At 48.2% G+C, this 15,376-nt stretch overlaps 1 protein-coding gene across 4 annotated transcripts in view; it reads left to right on the forward strand.

Annotated features, from left to right (window-relative positions):
• KANSL1 (KAT8 regulatory NSL complex subunit 1) overlaps positions 1–15,376 on the forward strand; it is a 152,170-nt gene that overhangs the window by 124,615 nt on the left and 12,179 nt on the right. For 3 of the 4 annotated variants that reach the window (XM_081167191.1, XM_081167190.1, XM_081167192.1), the window contains 7 exons: positions 109–213; positions 4,223–4,338; positions 5,899–6,094; positions 7,593–7,758; positions 11,261–11,446; positions 14,284–14,445; positions 14,834–14,988. In XM_081167191.1, the coding sequence (XP_081023317.1) occupies positions 109–213; positions 4,223–4,338; positions 5,899–6,094; positions 7,593–7,758; positions 11,261–11,446; positions 14,284–14,445; positions 14,834–14,988 (1,086 nt within the window). The remainder of the gene's footprint in view (positions 1–108; positions 214–4,222; positions 4,339–5,898; positions 6,095–7,592; positions 7,759–11,260; positions 11,447–14,283; positions 14,446–14,833; positions 14,989–15,376) is intronic. The other variant, XM_081167193.1, reaches the window with a different exon arrangement.

A 15,376-nucleotide genomic window follows, 5' to 3' on the forward strand; every position in this document is an offset into this window, starting at 1 on the left:
GCTTTGCAGATAAAGTGAAAGGGGAAAGAAGAAATTTCTTGGGAGTTGTGTGAAGGAGAAGCCGCCTGAGAAAGATGCCACTGAATTGCTCTTCCCTGTCTCTTTCAGGGCCTGATACTCCTTGGTGAGGCGCCTCCCTCTGACCCTTTATTAGGTGACTCATCCCACACTCTTAGTGCTGACGTCAAGCCGGAGCCCGGGATTGACAGACTGGTAAGTGCTGAGGGTGCTATAAGAGCTGGCCAGGCTCTTGCTCCTTCCAGTCCCCTGTTCCTCTGCTAGCATTATATTGCTCTGTCTACTTCAGTCATTCTCTTTGCTTTTAACAGATCCTTTGTTTGTACACTGTGCAGGGGAAAAAACTATCCTGCATGCAGAGAAACAGAAGTAGGCAGGCTTTGGCTGTAGGGTGTGTGTGTGTGTGTGTGTCTGTCTGTCTGTCTGTCTGTCTGTCTGTCTGTCTCCTGCTCTGTTGTTTTGACCCAGCATTCAGGAAAATACCAATATGCATACTTTGCGTATCCATATAGAGAACTGCAGGAGCAGCCAAAGTTTTGCAGGTACAGTGGTACCTCGGTTTACATACGCTTCAGGTTACATACGCTTTAGATTACAGACTCCACTAACCCAGAAATATTACCTCAGGTTAAGAACTTTGCTTCAGGATGAGAACAGAAATTGTGCAGCAGCGGCAGTGGGAGGCCCCATTAGCTAAAGTGGTGCTTCAGGTTAAGAGCAGTTTCAGGTTAAGAGGAGACCTCCAGAATGAATTAAGTTCTTAACCCGAGGTACCACTGTACAAGTTTGCTGAGCCCAGAGCAGCACAGACTTCCAACATGGGGAGAAGCATGAAGCCACTGGGTTCCATGCATGTTCCCAGGTGACTTTGCCCTGTCTGCTGCTCCTTGTTCAGTACCTTCTCCCTATCCACAGATCTGTGCATGGAAGCTATTTCCATATGCAGAATACGTTCACTGCTTGCAAAACGTGGGAAAGACCAGTACATATTTCTGGGGATTTTGAAGGCATAGGCAAAAGAAATTCCAGGGAAGGTTTTGAAGGGAAGTTCAAAAGCTAACAAACCCAAAGCACATCAGAAAATCCAGAAATCTCCAGGGTTCACTAATAGACTCTCAGTTTCAGATATGATTTTTCCCTTCCTCTTAAAACCAGGGTTGTGGAAGCTGTGGCCTTCCATACGTGGCTAAACTACAACTTCCATAATCCCTGTCATTGGGCCATGCTGGCTGGGACCTGTGGGGCTGGAGTCCAACCACAGGTTGGCCCACCCCTTCTTCAGACTCTGTAGGTAGTGCAGATGGTAGACCTGCCCTGAGAATTTCATTGATGTTTTGTGGAAGTTCCGTCTCCGTTTTTCTTTCGTTGCCCACTGTTAGATTGTTGACTGAAACCAGCTTTTCCAAGGAGTAGGCACATTTCCTTAAGCAAGGATCAAGAACCTTTTTCAGTCCAGGGGTCACATTCCCTTCCGAGCAACCGGGGGGGGGGGGCGTGTGATGCTAGAGGCAAATGTGGGCAGAGCAGCAAATATTACCTTCATACAGTAGTAGGCCAGTTTCTGCTCAGATAACCAAGCACCCCTCTCTATTCTCCATCTAGTTCAGGGTTTCCCAAACTTGGGTCTCTGGCTGTTTTCGGACTACAACTCCCATCATCCCTAGCTAGCCAGGACCAGTGGTTAGGGATGATGGGAATTGTAGTCCAAAAACAGCTGCAGTCCCAGGTTTGGGAAACACTGATCTAGTTAATCAAGAGGCATTAAGGACACATTCCAGTCAGGTGGAACCACTCATTGAAAGCAGCAAAGTAGAGCCAGCTGAGAAGCAAAAGGCCTGAGGGCCTGTAGGGCTGCACTTGACTGCTGGGCCAGAGGTTCTCCACCCCATCCCCTAAAGCTTCCTCTTTTCTGGAATTTTATAGCTCCGAACAAGTGAATAATAACCCATTTCCAAGTGGGCGTGAATGGCTGTGTTTCTGTGACTCATACTTTCCACTTGTGGCTGCGCAGTGTCAACAAGAAGTTGGACACACACATTTCCCAGGATTTGTGCATGATTGTGAGCTCAGCGTTACATTTTACTGCATCACAGGGCCAGAGGCAGTTTTCAAAATTCCAGGGCATAGGCATCAAACTTCTATTTGTTTGTTTTAATGTTTTAGAATTTCTGTTTCTCCTTCCTGCAAAAACGAGGTCATTAAAAACCATATTTACATTCACAGCAGAGCCAGTGGTATATAACAGTAGATAGAACCATCTACAGTGTTAGTGTAACTAGGCAGTTTAAACGGCAGTGCAATTGACAAGAAAGAAGCAGCGAACTCTTGGAGCCAGAAGCACATTTATAGGACCAATGTGGCGCCAGGAATGGGCAGGGAAATTGTATCCCACCTTTTCAGCTGTTGGCTCAAGAGTTCTTCAGCACGCTCCAAACTTGCTCTTAGCCAGGCCTAGACTGACCCAGATTCAGAGATGCAAGAGGTGTTTCAGTTCAGTCTTCGGACGGAAATGTCAAGATTCCTAGGTGCTTTCATTTAAGCACGTGAATGACCCAGGAACCCAAGACCTTCCCAGCCATTCTGCATAGGAGTTCATAGCACTTGCAAGCAAGCAAATGCTGTGACAATTACGCTCTCTGAACTTATTGTGGGGGGGGGAGCACTCTGGTGTGTGTGGCATGGCCCATAGTCCAGTGGGGAGAGCATGTGCTTGGCATGCATACAGGCCCCAGGTTCATTCCCTGGCATTTTGGGTAGCAGAGCTGGGAGACGCCTCTGCTTGAGGCCACGAAGAGGCCTTGCTAATCAGAGCAGATGAAAATATTTTTTTATATACCCACATTTCAGCTCCAGTACAAGGTGGCTTTTTATTTCCTAGCCTGGGAAAAGGTGGCAGGTGCTATGATAGGACCTCTCAGCTACATTTGCCCAGGCAGTTTGTAGGATGGTAACCGTCCACCTCTTTCCTTAGAGCGGACAGCAGTGATTGGCAAAGGGGTGTTGCTAATTGTGTGCTTCTGGTCACAGGCCATTAACATGCAGGTTGTCATTCGCACAAAAATACAGAATGCTAAGTACAAATGCAGGGCAGACTGCAGACTGTATTTGGCGGTGGAGCTGGATGTAATATACAGTTTTCTTAATCTGACAGTGCCGCTCTCCACTCTGGAGAAACGTGGGCCGGCCCTTGAAATGCCTCTGAGATCCTTGCTAGCAACTCATGTTCACATCACCGGGTGATAGGGGCCACCCCCAACCCCGCAGTCTGCTGTTTTAGGAGTCTAAGGGGGAGGCATGCTTCAGCTAAAAATTATAAGTTGGGAGGGTGGATTTCATTAAGAGCCCCCCTGCCTGTGTGTATAGATACACACACACACACACACACACACACACACACACACCAGTAATTGGAGGACTACTGCCTGCAATACAGCTATATAAAGGGATAAGGAGCTGCTTTATACAGAGTTGACTTGTTGACCCTTATTTAAATCTGTGGTCCTCTATATGGTGTTGGACCTGCTTTCATCAGCCTAGCCAAATGTCAGAGGTGATGTCCAGCAATATCTGGAGGGAAGTTCCCCAGCTCTGGTTTAAATTCTTTGTGCTTGTTACCTACGTAAGAATCTTTTAAAATGTGTGAAAATAAAAGGAAAAGTAACACACTTTTACTTCTAAGCTGAGATGTGCAATCTCAGGATCAGCTTCAAGAGGGTTACATTTTTTTCCTAGGAAATTGCAGGGTGGGTTGCGATATGTCATGGGATGTGTGCATTGATACCTTCTGAGATGCCCTCAGCTGTGCAAGGTACCTTCTGTAAGAAAGCGACTGATCACATGATGAATAATAGAAAGCTAGACATTGAAAACAGGCAAACCTGCCTTGCTGCCTTTTGTTCCAAAGAAAACCTTCGCTTTTTAAGAGCATTTATAAAGGTTGAAGGAAATTCTTATTGGGCATCCCTGAGTCAGTGGGGCTTTGAAGTCACCAGCCCGTGTTCCAGCCTGTTATGTTCTGTGTTGTTTAAGAGGCAGAAATGCAGAAGTTGCAAAGACAATAATCTAAATGCCAAATAACTCTGGGTGATTTTTGCTGCCATGGCATGTCAAGAGAACCAGGAGAAAAACGATATGTTGACTATTTTGGAATTGTACAACTTTTGACACATTTCCTCCCCCCCCCCCTTTCCTTCTCTACCCATAGGGCACATGCCTCTCCCATTCGTCAGAGAACCTTTGTTCATCCGTTGGCAATACCCCAGAGTCCCTACCTGCCAAAACTTGTGGAGTGCCGAGACCGGTCAATGGAGTTATTAACACGTAAGGCTCTTGCAGAGTGCATCCCCCAACCCCAAAGGGAGGGGAGGAATTGAGATGATAATATATGCTCTAACATTTATGCTCCTCAGTGGGCATCCTCGGTTATGAATTTGCCTCCTGATGTACTGCAGCTTGTGTGTGAGTCAAAATCTTCCTGAAGTGTGTAGCATTTATTCCGCACCGGTTTATACCTTTCCGAGAAACGTTGCACGGTCCAAATAGAACAGTTTATAGCATTTGTTCCCAGCACCAGTCTGTACCTTTCCTAGAAACATTAACACAGCCCACGTTTACAGCTTTTGTTCAGTGCCAGTTCATACCTTTCTTAGAAATGCTATGCAGGCCAGGTATAATACTTTGGAGACAAGCAAATGGAGCCAGGGTATTCTTAAGGGCTTAGAGAGGAAGATTGGCATGGAAGGGAGTTGGGGAGGGGGAGAGAGAAAGGTTCTGTTGTGAAAGAGGACAGTGCTGCCCCAGGCACAGCTTTGACTCAAGGAGGGTCAAAGCTATAGCAGGAAAGAGGAGCACAGCAGGGGTGTGCGAGAGAAGTGTGGGCTTCTGCAGAGGAAAGAGCAAGAGGTTGAAGGTAGGAAGGGCAGGTGGGAGAGGAGAGGCAAAGGGAAGGGTCATGGCTAAGTGGCAGAGGGCATATTTTGCATGCAAAACCCACATTGTTGAGGCTCCAGCATCTCCAGGTAAAGCTGTGAAATGGCTGAAGATCTGCTGCCTGTCAGTGAAGGCCAGCAGGGAGTGTCATTTTAGGGGGTGAAACTTAATTCTTGCAAATTTTATTCAGTGAAGTGTCTTCAAATATGTTTTTGGGTGTGAGGAATTCAAATCTGCTTTTATTTTTTGTGATCAGATAACATTTAGCTTGGTAAGTCTATGCTCAATGAAGAAGCGCATAAACTGCTTTTGGAAAACAGAATGCTATGTTGTCGTCGTTAGCAACAACAAATATAACTGCAAGTTCTTGGCAATCATTTTTAATGATTTCTGTGCAGTTTTACACACATTTTAACTACCAAGCAAAACTAAATTATATTGTTTTAACAAAAATACATTTTGAATTCCCAAGTCATGTTACAACTTTTTAGCACCCCTCATTGGGGGAATTTGAAAGTTGAAAAATTCAGCATACCCTAGTAGGCCAGCCTTTATCAATCTTGTGCTCGACAGGTGCTTTTTTGGGACTACAATTCCCATAAACCCTGACTAGTGGCCATGCTAACTGGGGCTGGTGGGAGTTGTAGTCCCAGTACCACCTGCCGGGCACCAGGTTGGGGAAGGCTGAGGTGGGCAGTGTTGAGCTAAGGAGACCCAGTGCTCTGCCTTGGCAAGAGACTCCTTCCTGCGTTTCTGACAGAGCTGGAGAACCTTAGCTTGCCAAGAGCAGAATATTATCCTAGGACATTAAAGTCTGGGTCTCAGTTCCTCATTACGTGGATTTGCTTTCTGTTTTAAAACAACAGGGATTTGGAAACGTTTCACTCATAGCGGGGTTGTGGTTAAGCGGTAGAGACACCTAACACTCTGCTTTTTCCCCTTCTTGGGCAGTCTACAGCCAGGCTTGACAGAGCACGCTCAGGGAGACAGCTCAGACGCCGATGAGTTGTTGCGCAAAAAGCAGAGGCTAAACGTGGCTTCTTCAGTGGCTGATGGAACCTGTGTAGCAGCCCGCACTCGCCCTGTCCTCAGCTGCAAGAAGAGGCGGCTTGTTCGACCCAGCAGCCTGGTGCCACTCTCCAAAAAGGTCAGTGTGGAAAAAGATGGGTGTGTCACCTCTTGTCTTTCACTTGGCGGGAATCTGGTTTTGGTGATTTGGAGTGGCAGGGGAGAGGAACGACAGCAGGAAGCAAAAAAAGAATGCAGGATGGATCCATGCGAGAATTTGCCCATGTTGCATTTTGATATCGGTATCCATCTCGTTGTAAAGTATGTGCTCCGGGCCTCTGTGATGTGTAGATAAAGCAAAGGTTGTCAAACTTGGTGGTGGCAGTGAGACTCTGATAAGGCCTCCTCATTCATTGCTTTTCCTTCTTAGGTGCAGGGTGTGGGTGGATGGGAATGGAGAGAGTGCCCTTTGCTGTCTTGGCCTGATGACTGGTCAAATGGGCAAGGAGGGGCTTTCTGCTCGCTTGGCTATGTCTAAAAATAAAATAAAAATTCAGTACCAAGTTTATCCAGATTATTTTTTAAAAAGCACCCCACCTTGAATTTTAAGAACTCTGCAAATACTGCTACTTTAAACAGATCTCACGTGTATGTGCTGCTTTCTATGTTTGCTCATTACAGCAAAGCGGGACAAGGAGCTATATTGAAACCATATTTCCTGACCTATACTGATTTTATGGGGCCCCTCTAATTTTCACTGTTCCTCCAGATAGAGACTGCATGCTTCATGCCTGCCTTTATTCGCTCCCTGATGCTAGGAAATGAGTGAAGGTGGCTTTCCGCAAGAGCATAAAAACCAGGACTTTCTTATTTTCTGCTTTCATTCTTGTATTGCTATTTTAATAAGGCTTTGTTACATGTTGTAAACTGATTTGATCAGATGGTCTATGCTACCTTGAGAAAGTACTGTATTTTCAAGGACTGTTAACAAACACAAGAAATAAAAAGGTTAAACCTTTGAAAAGTTGTTAATATGGGTCCATGATGTTGTCATGGAGATTTAGGAGAAGCAATCCTCCCGCCCCAGTTAAGGATTGGTGGTGGTGAAGTAGTCTGGAGTTGCAGCCTCTCACACAGCCTCCTATACTCTTGCATAACAATGGTTCTTTAATTAGAATCACTCACTAGACAGGTTAAACTGGCTTCGGTGTCCTTCACAGAGGCAAAGAGCAGCGGTCCAGGGTGCCCTGCCTTAAAGTTTGAGAGTCTCCTAAGCCCAAAGTGTGCCTGGAGATGAAATTGATGAATTTAGTTTACCAGAATTGATGAGATTGGATTAGGCCCTGCCATCTCTTAAGGGATAATCTAGGGTGTGTGCTGAGCATGAAATGAGCAGGTGCTTGGCTCTCTTGTTTCTGAAAACATTCCAATAGCCAGTGTGGCACAGTGGTTAAGAACGTTGGCCTAGGACCCGAGAGACCTGGGTTCAAATCCCCGCTTGGCTTTGAAGCGACTAGCTGGCCTACCTCACAAGGATGAAACGGGGGGTGGGGGGTGTCAAATGGAGGACAGGTGGGATACAAGCATAACAAATGAAATAAAAAGACCGTCTCCCCCCGTCCCCGTCTTGTGCCCAGGTCCATCGCAACAGCATGGGGCGGTGCAGCTGCGACGTGAACCCCCTGTGCGCCCTCTGTGGCACTCGGAGCTCAGTGCCTCCGGAAATCCAGTACGAAGCCCCCTTGATGGAGCGCCTCTCTCAGCTGGACTCCTGCATCCACCCGGTTCTTTCATTCCCAGATGGTAAGCAAGCCACGTGCAGTTAAAAGGGCGCCATATTTAAATGTTGGTAGTGGGGAAAGAGGACGACATTGGGATTACCCCCCAATTCACCCTCCTTCCAGCTTAATTTGGGAAACTCTATCCAGGTTGCAAGAGAAGCATTCATTTTGTATATCCAGAAGAGGTTGGCTGGCTCTGCCTGGTATTGTGATCCCTTGAAAGTGGAAGCTGTGATGTGCCATGGATGATAGTGGGTCACGGGTTTGTGTGTGTGTGTGTGTGTGTTTTTTGCCTGTCCTTTTGAGCCAACAGATAGGCACGCAGGCCACCTGGGTTGCAGAGCACAACCCCCCTTTATTTTTTGGGATGGGAGAGGCCTAGGGAATGGCATTTGTGATTTTGGCTCTCCCGCGGTGCTGAGCTGCTTTGGCACTGATTTCCGGGCATTCCTGACCTAGTTTGCTGCATGGCATGCATGCTCTGCTGGAGCAGCCGTAGGTATCATTTGAACAGTTAGGCAAAGCAGGCGTCTTGTTTCCCTCTTCCCTCCGCTGGGCTCTCTCACCCCACCGTACGAGTCGGTGTCGGTTCGTCAGAGGTTCTGCCCTCGTCTGGATGAATTGGTATCCGACTGGAAATTTCCAGATGACGTAATAACATCATAACAACCTTGGTGAGAGGGGATGTTAATCAGGGCTTTGAAAACTGCTAGGAGAGCGCCCTCTGCGGGCCCTGGGGAGACCTGCTGCTGCTGCTCAGAAGCACTTGGCTAGATAGAGAGGAACTTGTCTGTTCTCCCTTTCTCTCCCTCTGTCGGCAGGTCACGATGCCGTTTTGGCGCATTCAGATGCTGGCTGGCAGTGCAGCAGGGAGCTTGAGGAAGAGTAAACTTAGACGGTTGCGTTTTCAGCTGGGCTTGGCAGATCAGAGAGAATTACTTGACTTAATCAGCAATGCGCTTGCTTGTACCTATTCATAAAATCCTTGCACCCCCGCAGTGCAAAACCCTTGGATACCTGTATATCCAACAGCTTGCATCTTGCCCCCTCCCCTTGTTTCTCAGCGCACAGCCGTAATTGCCAGCTTGTTATGGATACACTTGCTCTGTGTGGTTTCTCTCTCCCCCCCCCCCCTTCATCCTGGCACCTAAGCGTCTTTCTATTAATATCTCCAACTCACACCCTTTCTTCACCTGCTGTCTCGTTGCCCAACTGGCCTTTCTCCCTTAAGCCTCTGCCCTTGACCTCTGTGCCAGACTAGCAGCCTCTGCTTCAGCCTTCTCTGCTGGGTCCTGAGGAGGGACTGCGTGCTACTTGGAAAGCCTGGATAGCTCAGTTGGTTAGAGCGTGGTGCTGGTAACACTGAGATTGCAGGTTTGATCCCTGAATGGGCCAACTGCATATTCCTGCATTGCAGGGGGTTGGAATGGATGACCCTCAGGGTCCCTTCCAACACTACAATTCTATGAATCTATGAAATTCCCTTTCTTTGTATTTCATGGTATCTATGCAAATATATACAGGGGTCCTCCATCAGGCTCCCTGTATCAAGGGTCAGAGGGGTTGAAAAACTGTCTTATGACACAACTCCTTCCAAAATAAGTAAATTCAGCTTGCAGCAGTCATTCCTACTCACTTAGGAGCAAGGGGTAGCCAGCAGATGTTTTCGGACTATAGCTCCCATCATTCTAGACCATGCTGACTGGGGCTGATGTGAGTTGGAGTCCGTCAGCATCTGCAGGGTGCAAGCAGATTGAAGCAGTAGTAACACAGGGATAGAGCATCACTCAGTGGCACCGTAAGATGGCCACATGTCTCAAGCGTTTGAGATCATTGCCCCTATCAGCTGGTGAGTGATCTCATTGTCTGGCTTAGCGCTCCTGTTGCTCCTTACCATATGAAACAGATTGCGGGATGGAAATCATAGAGGAGTTTGAGACTAGAGAGGCCTTCCTTGTGCTCTGAGAGCCACTACTCTAGGCAGGCGCTCTGCCTCCTAGCCAGAAGTAGGGCAAGTTTTGAAGACACACACACACTTGCCATTTGTTTCTTGCCCAGAACTTACAAGCACAGCAATAAAATCACATGAAATATGCAAACACTCAATCATAAATGAAAGCAGTGCAGCATCCCTTATCCGACAGCCCACTTGAAGAACCAAAACATTTGAAGAGCACTGAGTTTGTGAAGGCTGATGCAGGCTGTATAGATTATGAGCTGGTACCTTGAATTAGGCCCAGAAAATATGAAAGGTAGCCAATATAGTTGGCATAGCATTGGAGTGAAGCCACAGTTATAAATCTGGCTGCTGCAGGTCACGTCAGTCAGATACCTTCTGCAGATAATACAGAAGATAAAAGGGGGGCTGTCAGTGTCTAATGTGGACCAAGCCCTTTGTGAGCGTCTTAAGAGGTAGACGTTGGTAGCTCAGCAGGCACTGCAAACTCCCCTTCTTGTTCTTGAACCCCAACTTGTATCGCGAAATGTCACCTTTCCACTTTACTTTCAATGTTTTGATTTTTGAGTGAGCTGAAGTTCTGCATCTGGTTGTGTCTGAAGCAGCCCTTTTTATTTTTCAAGCAGGCCTTTTTAATTGAATTATGAAGTTACTGTTTTAGTTTCATTACACCTCTTTGAGATGACTGTGATTAAGTGTGATGTACAGATTGTTGGATTTTTAAATTTATTTATTTTTTTGCTTCTGGCTTTTGGGAAGTGCAGGGGCAATGCTGGTTGTCTGCAAACAGAGGGAGGGAGCTGGCTGCTACAGACACTGCCTTATTCCCCCGTAGCCTATTTCCAATACCCAGCTTGCTTTCCCCTTCATCTTCCATATGTGCACTCCCCATGGCTCACTGTATGCTGGAAGCAGCATAGGTTTTGCACATGAACTCTACAAGCGCCCTTAATCTTGATTGCTTGGTGCAGAACTTGGAAGGGATTGTTTTTGGCATCCACGGAACACACAGAAGCTTTAAATTGGGGCCGTCTTTAGATTGAGGCAGCATGCGCCCCTTCCTGACACAGCCAGTGAGATACCCATGATCCTGTTTACCCCTGCTCTTCTCCATTAACATGTTCGTGGTTTTCTTTTGAGCAGTCTGGTGTTCTCTTATTTGAAGGAATTTCAAGCTGCCTCTGGCCAGGGCAGAAATGTCATCTCTATAGGGAGTGGTGGTAGCATTGAGATGGCATGAAGTTACCTGTTCCACTTTTTGGAAGCCATGTGCACTACTAGTTCTTTTTACAGTCTCCTGTGAGCCACCAAATGTACGTGATGATGCTTCCGTGATAAAAAAAATCGCTAGCACTTTTGCAAAGCTAAGCAGGGTCTGGTATGGTTTCAGATTGGATGGGGGACCACGTGTTGAGATGCCTGCATTGCAGGGGGTTGGACTAGATGATGCTCAGGGTCCCTCCCTAACCTACGACTGTGATTTGTGATCTCTTCGACATTCAACAAGGATGCCTTTTATGACATGCAAGCATGTAGCAATGCCTTCCCCTCTTGTTTTCTCCCGCAGATGTACCAATGAGCTTGCATTTCCAGAGCATGTTGAAATCTGAGCTGCAGAACAAGCCCTGCGAGAAGATCAAGCCTCCCAAAAGGCTCACGCTGAAGCACCGGCCCTCCATGCCTCCCGCCAGTTTACCTGACTCCGTGCGCAAGGACCGCCACAAGCTGGTTAACACCTTCTTAGCCGCAGCCAGTAAGTGTCCTCTTGTTGATTGATGTGCGTTGGCAAGAACTACCCAAATGGGTCCTGCTTGTGTCCCACAGCAGAGTGAGCTGCATGCATGGCTTCGTGTGAACCCAGGGCTCTGCCTTGGAACTGGTTTTCATGGGCAGCCCGGGAATGTGTGAAATAGAAAACAAGGGAGTGCCTTTGAGCATGTGCAAACTACTTTCCCTTTCCCTAAACAATCAGCAGGCAGGCTCCCCACATTTCTGAATTTGGGCTGGGCTTCCATATTAGAGGACATAATTCCAAGGCAGGCCTCCCCCACCCCCGAAAAAATATCTCTCTTTCTCAGTAATCAGCCTTTAGCAATGTGTCCAGTTTCACATTAGCTTTACTAGTGGCTGGCTGTGTAGCCTTAGTATGTGGGTGTTTTTTTAGTAATAATAATAATAATAATAATAAATTTTATTTATATCCCGCCCTCCCCAGCCGAAGCCGGGCTCAGGGCGGCTAACAACAATAAAACAGTATAAAAGTATAGCATAAACAACACTCTAAAATCATTCATTATAAACTTAATTAATTCAGGCCACTGGCAACCATTGGGCCAGAGCTCCATGAAGATTGCAGAGGGAGGGAGTCAGGCTGTGCCCTGGCCAAAGGCCTGGTGGAACAGCTCTGTCTTGCAGGCCCTGCGGAAAGATGTCAAGTCCCGCAGGGCCCTGGTCTCTTGTGACAGAGTGTTCCACCAGATCAGAGCCACAGCCGAAAAAGCCCTGGCTCTAGTTGAGGCCAGCCTAACTTCTCTGTGGCCTGGGACCTTCAAGATGTTTTTATTTGAAGACCGTAAGTTTCTCTGTGGGGCATACCAGGAGAGGCGGTCCCGTAGGTACGAGGGTCCTAGGCCGTATAGGGCTTTAAAGGTTAAAACCAGCACCTTAAACCTGATCCTGTACTCCACCGGGAGCCAGTGCAGCTGGTGTAGTTGACAAAGGTTGACAAAGCATTTTGCAATGCAGTACAGCTGTAGAGAAGAGACTTCAGAATACAATTTTTAAATATTAAATACCAACTTTAAAAGACTTTTTCAGGTGTGCAGTCAGCACTAAGGCCATGGGACAACAAAGCATAGAGTTGCAGTCCGTGGGACAGAGAAGCTTTCAACTTTTGCCGTTTGGTTTCCAGTCCCATTGCCTGCTATGGGCTCCCTTGCCTGGCCCTGTGGAAGCCCCTGGCCCTCAGTAAGGAACAGGGAGTTTAACCTCAGTGGGTTGCTAGGAAGACGACAGGGTGGCTGAGACAGTAACCACGGTCAAGTTTATGAAGTGCTGAAGAGATTAAAAATGCAGCAGTTCTTGAAGAGCCACATGGCACAGTGGAAGGTGATTGGAAAGAAATGGCACGTCTCAAAAGATGCAAGGGCCTCTCTTCATTCTGAGCCAAATGGTTATTCCGCTTGCACTAAGAGTGGGGAATTTGTGGCCCTCCAGGTGTTGGATTCCCAGCTCCCATTAGCTCTAGCTCGTTTGACTTGCAGTCAGGGATGATGGGAGTTGTAGTCCAGATGCACTTGGAATGTTGCAGGTTCCTCATTCCTGATCTGATCCTTTGCATATTCTAACTTGCCACAGCTGTCAAGCAGAGGCCTTCATTCTGCTCCTTTTCAATGGCAATAGGAAGCATTGGATCCCTTCAGCAGACAGAGCCTATGTTCTACGAGGAGCAGAGCAGGTCTTTGAGGGTGTGCTTGGTCTTGAGCTGCCTGACCTGGAACAACCTTTGCCCGAACCCCACATGTGTGCTGGAGTCTGGGTGTGCTGGTCATGGTTGGCCAATGGGAAAGTCGCTTTGCACATGCTTACACACACCCTTGATCTTTCATACGCCACAATGATGATTAAGTCATGGCTGCATGCCCCTGAGTGTACCAGGACAGAGTGTGTGCATACCCCTTCCACCCTTTTTGTTTGGATGATCCCGTCGGAGCACCGGGAGCGTTGTGCATAGGTGATTCAGTTGAAAAGGTAGGTCATTGCTTAAAATCAAGGAGGATGCACAGCCCTGTTCTTGATTTGCCAGAATGTTTTGCTATGGTCATGCAATGCCAACTGCGACTGCCTTTTCAGACCCACTAACGAATACATCTGGTAGGCCTGGGGATGGAATCCGAATGATGCTGGACTCCTGACTCCCATCATCCCGGCCCATAAACCGTGCTGGCTGGGGGTGGCGGGTGCTGGAGTCCTGCGACAAATGGGAGGGCCTCAAGTTCTCCTGCATCTGTTAGTAAACAGTTCCAAAAATGTGGGCCACAAATGAGCTCTCAAGAATGGAAGCTGCTGGGTCTTTCAAAGCCATTGTAAGGCTTGGGTGTGTCTAAGGACATTGGTCTGCACTGTGTAGCTAGGCTTGCAAATCTCCTTTTCTTTCAGTGGATGCTCACCTTCCCCTCTGCCCGCCCACCCTCCTGCTCCTCCAGCACTGCAGCCACACCGAACACGCTGGCTGAAAAGCACCCTGCCTCTCTTCCTTCCCTTGAACGGGTCGAGACAGGCAGCTATGAGCAGTGCAGCTGCGTTTGCACTGTGCCCCCGCAAGACGAACTAGGCTGCATCACGGGGAAAGAATCGACCTGTTTGGGTCGTCACTCAGCTGCTGGCTTGGGGGGAATTTCTGCAAAGAGCGCCTCCTGTCCTCTTCCAGCTGCAATGCTTGGTGTGAGCTCCTGGGGTCTTGTCTGGAGCTGTGCAGCAGGGCACCCGCCCGCCTCTTTTTGTGTGTGTGTGTCGGCTGCGCCCTGCGGGCCAGGAGAGAGAGGTGAAAGCAGGGCGTTTTCATGGCTCTCTTTCTGTTCCACTCCTCAGCTTGCTCGCATCACAAAACCGAGCCAGACAAGGCACACAGGCAGCCCTTAGGCGATCTAAGGGCTGCCCCCAAGGCCGAGAGAGCGCCAGAGCGCTCGCTTATCCTGACTCCAGTTCATGAGAAAAAGCGATTGCGGGACAGCTCCTCCGAGAGAAGCGAAGGTAGGCTGGCCACAGCCAGGTCTTTCCGGGGAGAGCTTGGGTTTCGCATTCCTGTTCTCGTCCTCCCCTCCAGCTTCGGAGAAGGGTGCTTGCTGCTTCTGGGGAATTAAAGGGGGCACATAGTGTCAGATGCTGCAGTCTGTCTTCTTGTGCACTTTTTTTTTTTAAAAAAAGGCGGAAGTCATTAAAACTTCCTCCTTCAGGGAAGTAAGTCCTGCCCAATGAGTTTCTTCTCTTTTTCTCTCTAGTGTGCTCTCTGGTTCCTTTTGGTACGGATTGCTTGATTACAGGTTGCTGCAAAGCTTTGCAATGATGGTGATGATAAAAGGCACTGTTTGATTCACCTCCTCCTCTCCTCCTCCTCTCTTTGTGCTTCCTTCCCGCACAGTATTGAAGCACCATGCAGATATCGGAGGCCCGAGCTACCTCTCCAGCAACATGGCCTCCGTGGCCCACAGCCCCATTGTGCGGCAGCTGTCCACCTCCTCGGAAAACTCCATCCCTTCTGCCAGCACGAGCTCGCTGGGAGCCTCCAGTGCATCTGTAAGTACCTCCCAGGAGTCCGTCCCCCATCATAGTGCATTAAAGCAAAGCCTTGTGGTCATCATTGTGATACTTGCCCCTTTACTAAGCAATGCACTTTGCAGAGTGTAAGACAGGCATAGGCAAACTCGGCCCTCCAGATGTTTTGGGACTACAACTCCCATCACCCCCACCTAACAGGACCAGTGGTCAGGGATGATGGGACCACATCTGGAGGGCCGAGTCTGCCTATTCCTGGTGTAAGAGGAGAGGTGCCTGCCCCAAAGGACCTTCCAGCTGAATTTGACAGAGAGGAATCGACAAAGGAAGGGGAGGGAAGCCTGAGTCAGGGTAAACAGGGAAGTAGTATGTGCTGTTTCAGTTGCAATTTCTTGGCTGGCTTTCTGGC

The sequence above is a fragment of the Podarcis bocagei genome, assembly GCF_964188305.1.
Source record: "Podarcis bocagei genome assembly, chromosome: 13".
NCBI lineage: Eukaryota > Metazoa > Chordata > Lepidosauria > Squamata > Lacertidae > Podarcis > Podarcis bocagei.